A 15,021-nucleotide genomic window follows, 5' to 3' on the forward strand; every position below is an offset into this window, starting at 1 on the left:
GCTGTTTCTGGCTGTCTGCCTTCAGATGGAGGCTGCCGCTTCTGCTGCAGGTACGTTCAGCACAAATACAGAACATTTGAGACATGCGGCAGTTTCTTTGTGTTAAAAGTCAATTCTTGCTCTTAGAAGATCGTTGGGTTGTCTTTCTGTAATATTGCCTTATTTATCTGTAAATGTCTCTATAAATTGAACTGAATTCATTCTCATGGAAACAGATTTTGATTTTGATTGAGAGCAAACGAGTACTGAGGATGTGTTTTCTAGAAGTACATTTAAAGAGCCAAACTGTGAAAGGAGCAGGAAATAGTTTTCACTGAGATCACTTTTTACATTTTGGCGGCTGTATGAAAGAAAAAGTGACTTGACCTTCTTCTTTTTTTCTGGGACACAGTGATAGCAGGTTTTTTATTTTTCAAACTCAGGCTTACTGGTATTTATTTTTTTTAGCAGTTTTAAACTACTGTAAACTGCTTCTAAGTCCAGAGAACAAAACAAAATATATGTGGGGGACATTTTTTTAAGATAAACACATGATTCAGACCAAATATTTTGTGTAAGCTGCCTAAGAAAGTGCAAAAATCAGAGAGACTGTATTCACTGAGTGAATCTTCAAATATGTAGCCAAACACACTATTTAAAATTCTGTTTGCTGTGGTTCTCTCATCATCTGGACTCTTTTGAGGATGGTCTCCTCTCCTTCAGACTCCTTTGAACATCACAGCCGACAGACAGAAGTTGACAGCGTGCTCTGTTTGTGTCAGCGTGGGGAAGAAAGTGTCAAATATTTATAATGAATCAGAAAGAGCAACTATACTTTGAGAATATGAATCGAGGCTCACATCCCTGCAGTTACAGTAACTCTGTGGTCTAGCAGAGGAAGGAGGGGTGGCGGGGGTGCGCTGCGACGCAACCGCCTCAGCTGAGACAAAGCTTTAATTAAACATGACCCACAATCCTTCGTTATCCAGACAGCGAGCGCAGCTGGGCTGATCAATGGCATGGATTTGGATGATACTACCCCACTATCTGCCCTAATAAATAACTCACACGCAGCTTTGTTTTATTTATGAAATGCATCCAATCCTTTAAATCCACCAGCTCCTTCTGCTTTCTCAAAAAAACCCCAGGCATGGCGAAAGCTGAAGGAGCCCAGGATGGTGGCAGCAACGGGGACACCATCAGCCATTCCTTGGTCCTGGTGCAGCGTCTGGAGGCCCTCCTGATTCAGGGCAATGGAAGCGACGTGTCGCTGCGGGTGGAGACACCCAATGCGGACGAGGTGAAGGTGATCCAGGCCCACGCCCTGGTGCTCTCCCTGCAGAGTCCTGTATTTGAGGAGATCCTGCTGAGCCGCAACAGCAGCATGCTGGTCCTGAGAGAGAGCTCCGACTGTGCCCCTGTGTTTGACAAGTTTATCAGGTGAGGCGGGAACAGAGGATGCCCCTTCCCCCCAGCATCAGGGGAACATACACCTTTGTCCTTCAGGGTCACTTCAACTAAGTTTGATTGAGTTAGCACACCCTCTAGAGGGAGGAAGTGTGAAACTGCAGCTCTAAATATGAGCCCATCAATGAGTACAATGTAAAGCAAATTGACTAATGAGGAAACTGCTGTGCTGTTCAGTAGCATCTGCTGTAGTGTAGCAGCACCGAGAAGCCTGCAACAGCAATCAATAAGCAAATCTATTTTCATCTCAGCTGCTAATGAGATTAATCAAAACACACATTACGCTTATTTTTCTTATTCTGCTTCGATTAAACCTTCTTGTTCTAAAGAGAACCACTTCGTTTTGATGTTAACTTAAGGTGTATTTTCTGTTAACTGCCTCTGGTTTGATGTTTGGATCATTAATCTGCTCATCCAAGTGCTTTTTCTTTAAGGAAAATTTAATAAATAACAAAAATAACTGGATTCGTGACTACGTGAGAGCACTCTGTGAGGGGGAAATCATCATGAAAGGAGGCCACTGTTCTGACTTTTTCTCATTCTCAGTCATTATCAACAAAGAATGCTTTCCAGCTGCTGGAGCAACAAGAGAGGTTTAGAGTCACCTGAGGTCACTATGAGGTCTTTAAAATGTTACGAATCCTGATGATTCAAGATTTTGTATGTGAGGAAAAAGGATTTTTAAGTAAATTATGGATTTAAGGGGACAAACGAAGGCTAACATTTCTCTGTGTTAACCTAAATTGGGATTTATTATTATTTTTTGCTATCATTAACCAGTTAGTTTGCTAATACTCCTGTTCTGTCATACTTTAAAGCAGAGACTGTATATAAAAGATTCAAGCTGTGTCCCAAAACATAGGCCGCATCCTTTGGAGGCTGCATTTGTAGACCGATTACCTCACTGCCAGGCGATGAAGGCTGTCCCAATTCGAAGGCTGCTCCAAACGCGGCCGAAAAATGCGTCCTTCATTCCCCCGAATTTGAACGATGGGTCGGGCTTATCCTTCGTGGCCCAACCTATCCCAGAATTGATAGCGCGGCCCAGCCAATTCCAGTTTCCAACAATGACGGCAGCTACTTAGTTTTATTATTACTCTAATTACACTTTCTGGGTCACAAATAAACTTTTAAAATATGTTCAGACGAAAATGCAGCTGTGTAAACTTGAAACATCTGCTCGTTTATCAAGACATCACATATTTGCATAAGTGCTCTGATGTTTTCGGAGACGTCTGTTACCCATCAGATCGATAGCTATCCGAAGAATCAAGGGTCACTAGAGCCGGTGGGAACAGTGCCCCTCCCCCCCGCGGGTCTGTCGCTACTCATGTTGAACATGATATATAAGTCATTTATATAACTTCAAAATGTTATTGGTTGGCTTTCTTCGGTGTTTTATTTGTTCCTGAGTAAATCGGTTTGGCTGAGATTAAAATGATCAGATTAGATTACATTAAATAAACTTTATTAATCCTCCGTGGGTTTCACACAGCTGAATAAACGCCAAACAGAAAACTGATTAAACAGAAGTGTGAGATGGTTGAGAATTTACGCCAGTGTCCTGCTATATTTTAGATGGCAAGGAGCAGACAGCTGAGTTTATTAAACACCACTGAGACAGCGGTGACGCTAATCTGAAGGCTAGACCCTCCCATTTCACAGCCTCGCACTTCCGGCGTTATCGGTCTTTGAAGGACCCGGCCCACGTAGACCGCAAAGGCCGGGTCCTCCGAAGGATGCGGCCTAGGTTTTGATATACTAATCTTTGGGAAAGTTACCCTCAGCTCCTTTGATGTGTACAGTTGGTAATTTTGTAAATAATGGTCCCAGTTACCTGCAACCGCATTAACAGAAAAAGTGCAATGTTATAATTATTGTATTAACTTAATTTTTCTATGATACCTAATTTGAAAGGTATCATAGTCAAAACCCTAAACCTAAACCTAACTCTAGACTTAATGGCAGTGGATGCTAAGAGTTAAGATGTCTGCTATGAAAATGCAGCTTTTCCAGCTTTAGCATGACTCTAAGAATGTCTAAAATACACCCAGCAGTGGTCATAGAGTCAGCTTCTCTTCTCTGTGCAGGTATCTGTACTGTGGGGAGCTTTCTCTGCGTCTGGACCAGGCCACTCCTCTACACAAGCTGGCCACTAAGTATCAGGTGCTGAGTCTCCAGCAGGGCATCACCCAGTACATGACCCAGAATCTGGCCAGGGACACCCCGTCAGGCCACGTGGCAGGCTGGTACGAGTACGCCCTGCAGGCCGGGGATGTGACTCTGAGGGACAGTTGTCTTCAGTACATGGCCTGGAACCTGTCGTCTCTGCTGCAGAGCGGCGAGTGGGTGACCATCAGCAGCCAGCTGCTTATGTCCCTGCTGCAGCGTTCAGACCTCATCCTGCAGAGTGAGATGGAGCTCTTCTCAGCCCTGGAGGCGTGGATTATCCAGAACGATCCGGACGGTTTGACGGCTGAGAACGCTTTGAGAGCTGTGCGCTACGCCATGATCCCCCCACGGGAGCTTTTCCTCCTACAAACCCAGTCCACAATCCTGGCTCGCTATCAGGAGTCGGTGCGCGACCTGCTCTACATGTCCTACCAGTTTCACTCGGCCTCGCCGCTGCAGATGGCCAAATACTTTGACGTGAACTGCAGCCTCTTTGTGCCCAGGAACTACCTGTCCCCAGTGTGGGGGTCCCCCTGGATCATCAACAACCCGACACGGGACGACCGCAGCATGAGTTTCCAGACCCAGCTGGGGCCCAGCAACCATGACGCCAACAAACGCGTGACTTGGAACGTCCTGTTCTCCCCACGCTGGTTGCCCCTGAGCATGAGGCCCATGTACACCGAGACGGGCGCCATGCAGCCGACTCGCGTAGAAGGCGGGCGTCCTCGCATCATCATCACGCCTGCCACGTCCAGCACCGACTTTGCTGGAGTGAGCTTCCAGAAGACGGTGCTGGTGATGGCTCAGCAGCAGGGGAAGGTGGTGGTGAAGCACGTCTACAACTTCCACCAGAGCACAGAGGAAAACGGCGATTTCTTGGCCGAAGCTGACCTGTACCGCCGGACGTCTGAATATCTCATGGACAGCTCCCTGTTCCTCCATATTGTTGTGAAGCCACTGTACCAAACCCTCATAAGCACCAAGAATTAACCTCACTCCAACCCTCACTCATATCCCATCATGGAGACGTGGACCTGAGTCACTGGAGTCACTGAGCAAATAAAAAACAAAGATCCTGATTCAGGACTGCCTGAGAGCATTTTGTGAGGGTAAAATCATAATGGAAAGATGGTGATAGTCTTTATTCGTCTTGTCCAAGTGCTGAAAAAAAAAACTCACTAGAGGACCAAACAGAAATTAATCTGCCACTGAAATTAGTCCCCAAGAAATGCACCATTTCATCCAGGCTGAAGAGTATTTAATAAAAACACAGCATCCAACTATCTGAGAAAATTACTGCACCATAAAAACCTTGGATATTAAAGTTTAAAGTGACGTATGGGCTAACACACTAATAATTTTGGTCTTTTTATGGGATTTATTGGCACTCAGGAAAATGCAGAACATCACCAGCTTCGTCCTTTATTCTTGAGGTTGTTCCTTTGTCATACACTGATTTGTTATTGGTGCTATTATACCCCGTTTACACATAAAGGGGTCACAGCTGATATTCACTGCCCGGTGTGCACTGATCTAAAGCTTTGCTGATTAAATTATACCCTGATGTTAATGTTTGCTGTTAGCTGTTTTTGTTTTTTTGATTATATTTTGTGTTGTTGTAAAATATGGTTGAAAAATTGTAGATGGCTCAATTTTTTAAATCAGTAAATTGTTAATTCAGTGCTTACTGGAAAGTAAATTGATTTTTTTAAACATTTTTCTTCTACTTGTATGTTATAACTTATTTAGAAACCCAACCTGTACTCCTTCTCACCGATGTCGCAGCACCTCGTTAGCGAATCCATTAATGTGATCGATGCTGTTACTTACATCCACTGCTGCATTAATCAGTGTCGCCTGGTAATAAAGATTGTTTCCTAAGTTTTAAAAACTAAACCGAATATTGTCCTGATTGTCATCCGGCTTATGTTTTGTCACCACATGCAAAAAATTATTTTCTGGCAAATGTCAGTTTATCAATTGTTTTTTTTTTTTACTTTATCAAATTTATTTGTCAGATATAGAAAAAAAAAACATGTAAGTAAGAAGAAGCAACATATTCTTTTGCTTACGTTTAAAATTTTAAATCATTTGGCTCCCAGCTATCTATGCAAACTCCTTCCTAATAAACGAACTCCCTAATAAGTCACTTAGATCTTCCAATCAAACTCCTGACGCAACCGAGGTCTCGTTTGAAGTCCAGAGGTGATCGGGACTTTGCTGTCGTAGCTCCCAGACTCCTTATATTTGTTCCTCTGAGTCGATCCAGTCTTTTAAATTGTATTAGTCTGGCTTTTGATTCAAACTAGTTTGTTATTTCGAGGCTAGTTTTTGTTTCAAACAATTGTCATATTGTTTCCTGCCCTCCTTTTAACTGTTTCTTTTTATTCTGTCTTATCCTTTTGCTCTGACCGACTGTGAAGCACTTTGGTCAACTTTGTTGTATTATTATGTGCTATAGAAATAAATTTTGATTTGATATTGCAACTGCTTCATTTAAGCAGACCAAAAAAAAATGCTTGCCTTAGATGGACACAACGCGTAACATCCCCTCCAAATCTAATAGACTTAAAATAAATAAGAAAAATGAAAAATTATTATGATATTTTTTCTTATTAAAACCACAAAACTGCTTTATTACATGCAAATAAAAGTTTTTTTTGTTTTTATCACATGGATGTATTATTATGGCTTCATTAACATGTACTGTAGGATAATCCTGATATATTTCTTTGTTTAACTTCTACTGTGATTCTCAGGTGTAAGGCAAAAATTCAGAAAACAGATCACGTCGATTCCATCCTCCTCTTTCAAACTTACTAACAAAAACATGCTGAGACAACAGAAAGAAGAAGTGACATGAGCTCGGCACCGAGGTCTTGGTTTCATCTTCTGAAACGGAAAAAACATCATGAACTTTTCTGTAAAGTCAAGTGTTGTTGTGATTTCTGAAATATTGTTGTGTTTTGTACCTCGCAGCCCCTGTAACGTCTTATTAACGTGATATTATTGCTCTACGGTTCACAGCGTTTTCTGTCTGGATTCTTTGTATAGATGCAGACACCTGAACAGAGTGTTTAAAACACCTGCGATTCATTTGATCAAGTTTCCTTTTATGCAAATTTATATTTTTTTACTTTTCACTGCACTGACATCACTGCTGACTCTTCAGATGATAATTCTATAAATAATAAAGTGATGCACAGAGCTCAACAGCAGAAAGCTGCACAGAAATAAAAAGGAACAGTAATAATAATGCAGCAATAATTCTGCTGCATAATCAGTGCTTGAACTTTTGTACTTTGCTCGTTGCTCATATTAAACTTGCTCAGTCTCAAATAAAGAAATCAGTGCAGGCTCGAGTAATCCCTGAGCGCCACGGGTTTAAACCTTACTGACCTGCCACACTCACCTTTCTCCCACAGACTGTTTTTGCTCTCTCTGTGCTGACTTTGAGCCGTGGTATGATTTAATCAGCTAATTTAAAAAACATTGAACCAATTTCAATCATAATTCTTCCTTCGGATGTTCCCTATTGGGGTCGCCACAGTGGATCTGCTGCCTCCATCCCACCCTGTCCCCAACCCTCAGAATGTCCTCCTTCACTACATCCGTGATCCTCATTCTTTTCCTGGCAGCTTCATCTTTAAAATCCTTTGTCCATTGTATCCACGATCCCTCCTCAGCACACGTCTAAACTCTTTCAGCCTTGCTTTTCTAATTTGTCTCCAGTCAATTCAGTTTTATTTATTAAGTGGCAAATCACAACAACGGTTACCTGAAGTGGCTTTATATTGTTAAGCAAAAACCTCACAAAGGTCACAGCGTATGGCCCCTGCATGAGTCTGAATCTAATGGAAGTCTCTTCCTGTTAAAAGGGAGTTCTTCCTCCTTGCTGTTACCAAGAGCTCCCTTAGGGGTTCACTCTCTAATATCTCTAAGAATAATATAGAATAATAAGAAAAGAAGCTGAGAGTGACTTTTGAACGAATACAGATTGAATTTATTACAGAATGTGCAGATTTCTTAGCTGGTGCAAGATTTTTTTTATGTGTTTTACAAACTATTGCATCATGAAATCGATGCTGAAAATGTACAAAACCCACCAGAAATGAATATAACAGTCAGTGTTTCCCGGGTGTGTGCACAGACGAAACCCACACCCACTCTTTTTTAGGATACGTTACAAACTTCAGCGTCTTTGCGGTTTCGAAAATAAAACGCCGCAGCGCTCACTACATTTCCCACAAGCCTCCGCGGCCCAAGCAGGAAGAACGTTCTCTCGCAGGGGCTCACACTGATCCAAGTTAGGAGCTTTCAGCTGCCAGCCTTGGCCCATCATGTAAGTGCTGCGGAGAATTCTTTGCAGTGCATTTGCAGAATTACCTGATTTCCCGACGGCCGTGCATCCGTCCCGGCGCCCTGCGCACGGACGCGCACGCTTCGGACGCGAAAAGGCTCCAAGTGCATGAAGATCGAGGCTTGTGTTTTTGCATCTTTGTTGCAGAAAGCGAGCCGCTGAAGCTCCAGTGCGAGGGCGATGGAGGGAGGGAGTGAGAAAGAAGGCAAAGTCTTTTGTGCTTCCCCTCCCCCTCATCAAAGCAAAGGGGAAATGTCTCAGTCGAAGGGAGGTAAGAATATGAAACCGATGTGTGCAAAACTAGCGATATGCAATCACGGCTGCACGAGCTGCAACGTGCACCGCTGCAGGTCGAGAACGGCCGGTGCATTTTAAAGTTAGACGGCTAAGAAGGGTCAGTTGCATTTCCTGTTTGAGATCTTCCCCTTTGCACAGTTCCTGGTAAGACGATGCTGTGTGGACTCACTCGTACTGGCGCTATTAGCAGCGCACAGGCAGGGATGTAGAGCACGGGGCGCCTTAATAGTCACGAGATAGACGGTCTTTATTAGAAACTCTGCACGAGTTGACGCGTGGCGCGTGCACGCTTTTCGGGGTAAATCATGAAAGCCTTGTCGCGTGCAGGGCTCTAAATATGTGGTTTGGTGCATAGGGGAGGGGGTGGTGGGGGGTGGCATGACGTGACAACCTGCAGCTGTCAGTGGACAAGTTTGTGTGTTTGTAGGCTGCAAATTTATTTCAGGTCGTGAGGAGAGAAAATACAACAAACTGATGGCAAAGCGACCCGCGAGCTTTAAGGTGGAGGGTTCAGGAACAGGGCGCACTCTCTGGGCTTTGCAAAGTGTGTCAGCTGCTGCTTCTGTCCAGCAACTGGATATGTGTCAAACCCCTGGGTGTCCGCCGATGTGCAGCTTTCCCCCCTCTGCATGCCTGTCACACTTTTGACCCAACTTTACCACCCTGCAGCAGCAGGAGGTGGAGGAGGAGCTGTGCTCAGCTTCCCCCCTGCAGCCTCTTTAAGATCATCAGTGAATGGAGCTTGCAGTGGAAGAGCCAAACAGCTGCAGTGAGAGCAGCTCGGGCCTTTTTTCTCTCCCCTCACCGTGATTTCCAAGAAGTGCAAAGTGAGGCTGGTTTGTTGCACAACATGCAGCATTCTCTCTCTCTCTAACACACGCACACATGCACGCACTGAGAGGCTGCACAGGAGGTGAACAGGTAGGAGAGAGCAAGAGCCCCCCTAATGGTCAGATCCTGTTTATCTGCTCCAGTTGAGTGTCCACCCACACGGAGGAATTGTCTTGTTGCAGCCAGCTTATCACGTGGTGAATAATGCAACACGTTTTATTTATGTTTTGTAGATGAATGAGTTGGTTTGGGACTTTCCTGAGAGCAGAAGTCGGTTTCTGTTGTCATCCATTGACGTCGGTAGAAGCAGAAAACTGCACATGTGCAGTCGCACGAAAAGTGGATGTAGGCCCAGTTAAGATCTCGTCTTTGATTTAAAATGACATCCACTTGGTCACCTTTCAGCTGAGAGATGATTGGGTGATCGCTCTGCAGCTTTTCTCAGTAGGTGAATATATTTGCTGATGTCTGCACGATGACAAGTCATTATAACATCTGCTCAAAGCTTCTGACATCTTGGACCTGACAAATATTTCTCCTTTAGTAAAAACAGTAAAAACTAGCCTCAGACCGATCATTTAAATGAAATTCAAACAAAAAACAAAACAAATTAAAAAGATGTGTTGTTTCTCTGACTTTCTGTGGATTAGTATCAATACTAATAGATAAATACGCTCTCGTAGTACATTTGTAAATGATTAAATTTCTGATTAAAAACTCCACTGAGGTTTGCAAGAACCCTTCGACTGATCACAGAGCACACAGCGTTATCGCCACAGGCTAAAGACGGAAAAGTTGGCAGCATTGTTAACGGGGGCACATTTTGCTGGCTGGCTGGCCAGGTCGCGCCCCCAGGTGTGTGTGTGTGTGTGTGTGTGTGTGTATCTATGGTTGCGCTGAGCGAGTATTTTCACCTCATGCTGCAGAGGTGCGCTGTGTATTTGCATTTTATGCATCAAAAGCTGTTCCTTAAGCTACATTTTCAGACAAAATTCTGAGAGATATTTGCAGAAAGTGAAGTTAAGAAAACAGATTTTGGAAATGTTGGAAAGTGCGGCTCTTTCTTCTTCATGTTCTTCTTGGCTTTTTACATGCTGTGTCACATATGTGATTAGATTAAAACAGATTACAAAATGTGATCTTTTATAGACCGATGAAATTACAGAGCTGTGTATAAAAGAGTTAAAAATAGCTCCACCAACTACTATGGTAAAAATCTGTTCAGACATGAATACATCAGGATGAGAAAAAATACATTTTAATATGAAATAAAAGGACTCCTAAAGGCCTTTTACCTAGAACACATTTTGTTTATTGCAGCTTTGTACACTAGGGTAATATAGAGCAGTAATAAGTCAACTATAGCAATTATGTAGACCTTTGAAAATTTTTTTTTTTATAATTTACTTTGTCGCACATCATAGTACGCTGGTTATCTTTGGGTTTTCATAATTGTTACGGCTCTGATTTCTAGTGAAATTCTCATACCAGAGATGTTGGAGCCAACAAATATTTTGACTCGAACAGACAAAATACTGCTCAAATACAGAACTGAATAGAGTTCAGAGGTGCTTATTGAATTTTCTGACCTGCTATGTAAACAGGAGAATCCAGCGTTTTCTCGTGGGTTTATATTCTGTTTGTTGCAGGAGTGCATATGCACGCATGCAAGAAATCATTGAAAAATATCTATGAAGTAAATGTGTACGCTTTGCAACATAATTTATGGTTGGTTATCACACCCAAAAAGTCTATTTTCATGAACTATATTTCATCATTATTCATCACAATGTTGCGTTTATTGGTTACATTACATTACATATTACTTGCTATCAATAGCCTCATAATTTATGTTGTGATATTTCAAGAAAATTTGTAGTAATGCCATTTATGACGATATAGAGGTAACTGAAGTGCACAGGAACCAACAGTTATTAGTGCAAACTAAGTTAAAGGGAAGTTTCAACCAGCGACTGTCATTGATGATAAAGCAACTTTCAGCTGCTCCCTTATTTTTTTTTTTTTTTAAGGGGTCGTCACAGCAGACACATCAGTATGATAAACTACCCAATGTGCCAGCAGCAGAAAAAGTAGAGCAAAGTACCCTGGGTTAGGGCTGTTCGATATAACGATATATATCGGATGACGATATAAAAACATCTATCGTTTCATTTTACGCTATCGTTTGTTTCGTGGTGTCGCAAAATAAACTGTTTACGGCAATATTTTTTCATCGTTTTGATGGTCACTGTAGTGGCTATATTCATTTCTTAAAGTTCTCTCTTTCTCTTATATTTAATATAACCACACTACAGACGGACAAGCGCCTGTTTTTATGCGTTGTCGTTAGCAACAACGACGGTAAAACCATTGCGTGTCCGCTTGTTTATTTTCCACATAAACCTTTCACAATAAAGCTCAAGATCCTGTTGCGACTTTTCAAAAAAAACCCTGAATCACGTGAAAGATGCAGAGTATTTACAGATAAGAAGCAAAAAAGAGCCGTCAGGTGCTAAAAAGTAAACCTTAGACTCAATCGTTAGAACAGGCTTTTCCCCGCAGCACGCCGTGTAATAAATACTCACAAAGAAAACGGCGGCCGTTACAACTTATGTCTAAAAATGCATCATTTAATGCATCGGTTAAAACACTCGACTCCAGGTACACGACGCACAGCTGGAAACACTTCACGCAAGTCGAGCTGCCTGAGATTCACAGAATTTACAGAAAATGTTAAATCTTTGTGATTTATATCGTTATCGGGATGTTTTATATCAGGATATGAGATTTTGGTCATATCGCACAGCCCTACCCTGGGTAGTGTTTTCTCTGGACATTTTAAGTAAAAGTAGAAAGCAACTGCTTACTAAAGTAACTCTGGAACTGCACAGTATTGCCAGATAATAAAATTGAAATTTTTTATACTTTCCACCTGAGATGTTGTATCTTGGGCCGAGTTTTTTAACCGGTTGCTTTTTGACCTCCCATATAACTTCAGGTGTTCAGTAGTTTCCATTCACAGCTTGTTCTTCCTGTCATACGAGTTCAACTCAAGCTAAATATTATACCAGTGTTATTGTGCATGGTTTGATATGGCACAGCCCTATTCCATGTGTTGGGTTGATACATTTTAGTAATGCCACACTGTTTCTTTAAAACTTTCAGTTCCCTTTCCACTTTATTCCGCAGCTGTTCCAGACCTTTTACCAGAGCAACATAAGTTAGTGTCAGCAGAAAATAAAGTGAATTTTAACACATGCCATCTGTGTACAATATGAAGAGTTAAAAGGGCCCAGTGCTGAACCTTGTGGAACCCCAGAAGTGAACCGGAGTCAGTGTTATTCATTTGTACATACTGATGTGTATCATCAAGGTAACTATGTAACCATTTCTCTTTAGTTTCCATTAGTAATATGTGAACTACACTCATATGCAATGTATGTTCCTCTATGCTTTTAATGAATAACAAATACAGGCCTAAAATGAGACTTGAAGAGAACATTAAGGCCTACCTGGAGCCCACATTACCACAGCAAATGTCTCCCCTCTCTCTAAACACTGAAAGATTTACTGTGAAATGTAAGGACGTGGCTCCGGATGGGATTTAAATTACAGCGAGAGCGGCAGCTTCACAGGAAAACAGGAGGTAATTTCAGCTGTAATTATTGCCTGGGAGGGGCTCAGAAATTGCTCACATATGCATTCTAGACTGGATTCAAATGATTAGGGGAGGTAAATATTCAAATGTTTCATCTCCCCAAGAGAAACGACTCGTGTTCTTAAATGTTGGTCAGTCAAATGTTTTAAGAAAAACTAACGTTGACAGAAGTGTGACTGAAGAAGAGAATGTGATGAGGTTTGAGCTGCCTCTCCTTCTGTTTTGACGTGGCTAAAAGTCTTGCTGCTGCTTCTACTTGAATGTTGCCCAACAAGGTTTTTACCCTGACTGCTGTGCACTGTGCACAGTGACGGCCCTCCCAGCTCGTGTCCCGCCTGCAGCCCCGGCCGGCCCTCGCACCCCTTGCACAAACGTCCCGTTTGTCATGCAAATGGAGGCTGCGTTTTCAGCTGCGCGGATACTAAATTTGCTGTTTCGACGGACTGATTGTTGGTCTGCTTCCAGTTCTGTAGTGGCTTTCTCCCCCCTCTTGCAGTTACAGTAGAGTTGTTCAGAGCATTGTTCAGATGATCCACTGGATCCAGACAACAAATCATTCCTTTTTATTCCAGCCCTGTTGTGTAGAGAATAATGAGATATTCCAGAGTGTGTGTGCTGTGCAGAAAATGTCTCAATGGAAGCAGGATTTGAGATTTTCTTGCTGAGGCGAGATGAGAATGAGGGCGAGGATCTCATTACACAGCTCTGCACTGTAAGATAGTGAAGGCAAATAAACTGAGTGCAGATGGATGCAGATGTTAATGTACTCCTTGTAATTGCTGCATGTTTACCCGTGGGCTTTTTGACTCCAACCTGCAGCTCTTCTGTCTGTGCTGCTAAATTTAGAATTGCCTGAAAAATATATGAAGATTGATGATCAGTCCTCCTGCTTACATGCCAGCTCCATAAAACACTGAGCACCATGCATTTGAAATCATCCTTTCGCCCCTTCAGTGGGGCGATGTGTGACTGTCTGGATTTGAATGCCGAACGTCTGCCTGAAGACAATTTAATTATTCTCCAGCATTTCACTCCTCATTTAGACGACAATGTAGAAAAGTGGTTTTACTGGCAGCTATTTTCTCTGCCTAGAATTTAAAACCTGTATAAATTGTACGAGTTCAGTCTGAAGGTACTCTTCATGCTGACATTACCCAGCAGTCAACAGCTTTTATCCATTTATTTTTTTAAGCACTTGTGTTGAATAAAACAACCCATCACCGGTTGCAGTTAGCACCTCGGCAGTGGACGGACAAAAAGGACAATTTCAGCCGGGTTATGTTTGGTTACATGTTTGTGCACATACGGAAAGAAAATACATTTTTTTTGGTGGCTGGATTTAACAGAACATTTAGGTAATCACAGTTATAACATGTTTCTCCTTTGCTCGTTTGGTTCTTTTTGCATGTTTAATCATCAAATCATCATATTTTACTGAGAACAGTCTCAACCTTCAGCTACTGACCCCTGAACTGTCCCAGTGTCAGTTCATTGATGTCTCTTATGTTTTGTCCACCGTGCACTGTAACAGCTAGATTTCTCAATGAGAGTACTTCGTGCAGATGGCTGCAATTTTAATGACGCGGTTTAAAATGGGTTGTTTAGCCTTGATTTTGTTGTGGCTCGGTGTGTTTATAATTGTAATGGACTGCCCTTTACAGTACTGTTTTAAATGTACATTTAACTTTTCTTTTTCTCTAATTTGTGCACGTGTGTGTGTGTGTGTGTGTGTGTGTGTGTGTGTGTGTGTGTGTGCGATTGGATGTAAAGACAATGAACGGACTCTCATGTCCTCTGCCTTTGATCCTTGTTTTTCTTTTCTTTTTTGAATTGATGAGTAACTAAATGTAACCAATTCCATCAAAGTTGTTTGCCTGTTCATTCCACATGTTCTGGCTCCGGCCGTGGATCGAATTTTGACTTGGGATGGACGAATACATTTCCTTGGCATCACAGGGCAAAGTGTGATATTTTCATATTGTTATTGATGGCTCCAGGGCCATCAATGTAACTGTCTAATCAGGTTTTCATTCTGTCACAGCTTGGCACCTTGGGAGTGATAAAGATGCACGTGGCAGAAATGTGTCTACCGGTGTGTCGGCTACAAAGAAAGGCCAACCTGAAAAGTATTTTAATCCATAGTTAATGTGGCAAAACCTAACCAAAAACTGACAGCAATGAATATCTTCAGATTTACTCCCCGAGTTTGTCATTTATTTGACCCCCCATGGTCTTCTCTTTATGTGGCTTCTCT

General features: G+C 42.3%; 2 protein-coding genes across 4 annotated transcripts in view; both read left to right on the plus strand.

Moving 5' to 3' along the window:
- The first annotated feature begins 1,006 nt into the window (after positions 1-1,006).
- Positions 1,007-5,174, plus strand: LOC120723010 (BTB/POZ domain-containing protein 17). The gene is made up of 2 exons (XM_040014238.1): positions 1,007-1,419; positions 3,537-5,174. The coding sequence occupies exons 1-2, from the start codon at positions 1,067-1,069 to the stop codon at positions 4,609-4,611; spliced, it is 1,428 nt and encodes a 475-aa protein (XP_039870172.1). The 5' UTR covers positions 1,007-1,066; the 3' UTR covers positions 4,612-5,174.
- Positions 5,175-7,863: 2,689 nt separating this feature from the next.
- map2k6 (mitogen-activated protein kinase kinase 6) overlaps positions 7,864-15,021 on the plus strand; it is a 38,439-nt gene continuing 31,281 nt past the window's right edge. For 2 of the 3 annotated variants that reach the window (XM_040014241.1, XM_040014239.1), the window contains exon 1: positions 7,970-8,252. In XM_040014241.1, coding sequence (XP_039870175.1) covers positions 8,162-8,252 — 91 coding nt within the window. In that variant the 5' untranslated portion in view covers positions 7,970-8,161. The other variant, XM_040014240.1, reaches the window with a different exon arrangement.

This window comes from Simochromis diagramma, unplaced genomic scaffold (assembly GCF_900408965.1).
Source record: "Simochromis diagramma unplaced genomic scaffold, fSimDia1.1 OVJJ01000669.1, whole genome shotgun sequence".
In the NCBI taxonomy this organism is placed as follows: Eukaryota; Metazoa; Chordata; class Actinopteri; order Cichliformes; family Cichlidae; genus Simochromis; species Simochromis diagramma.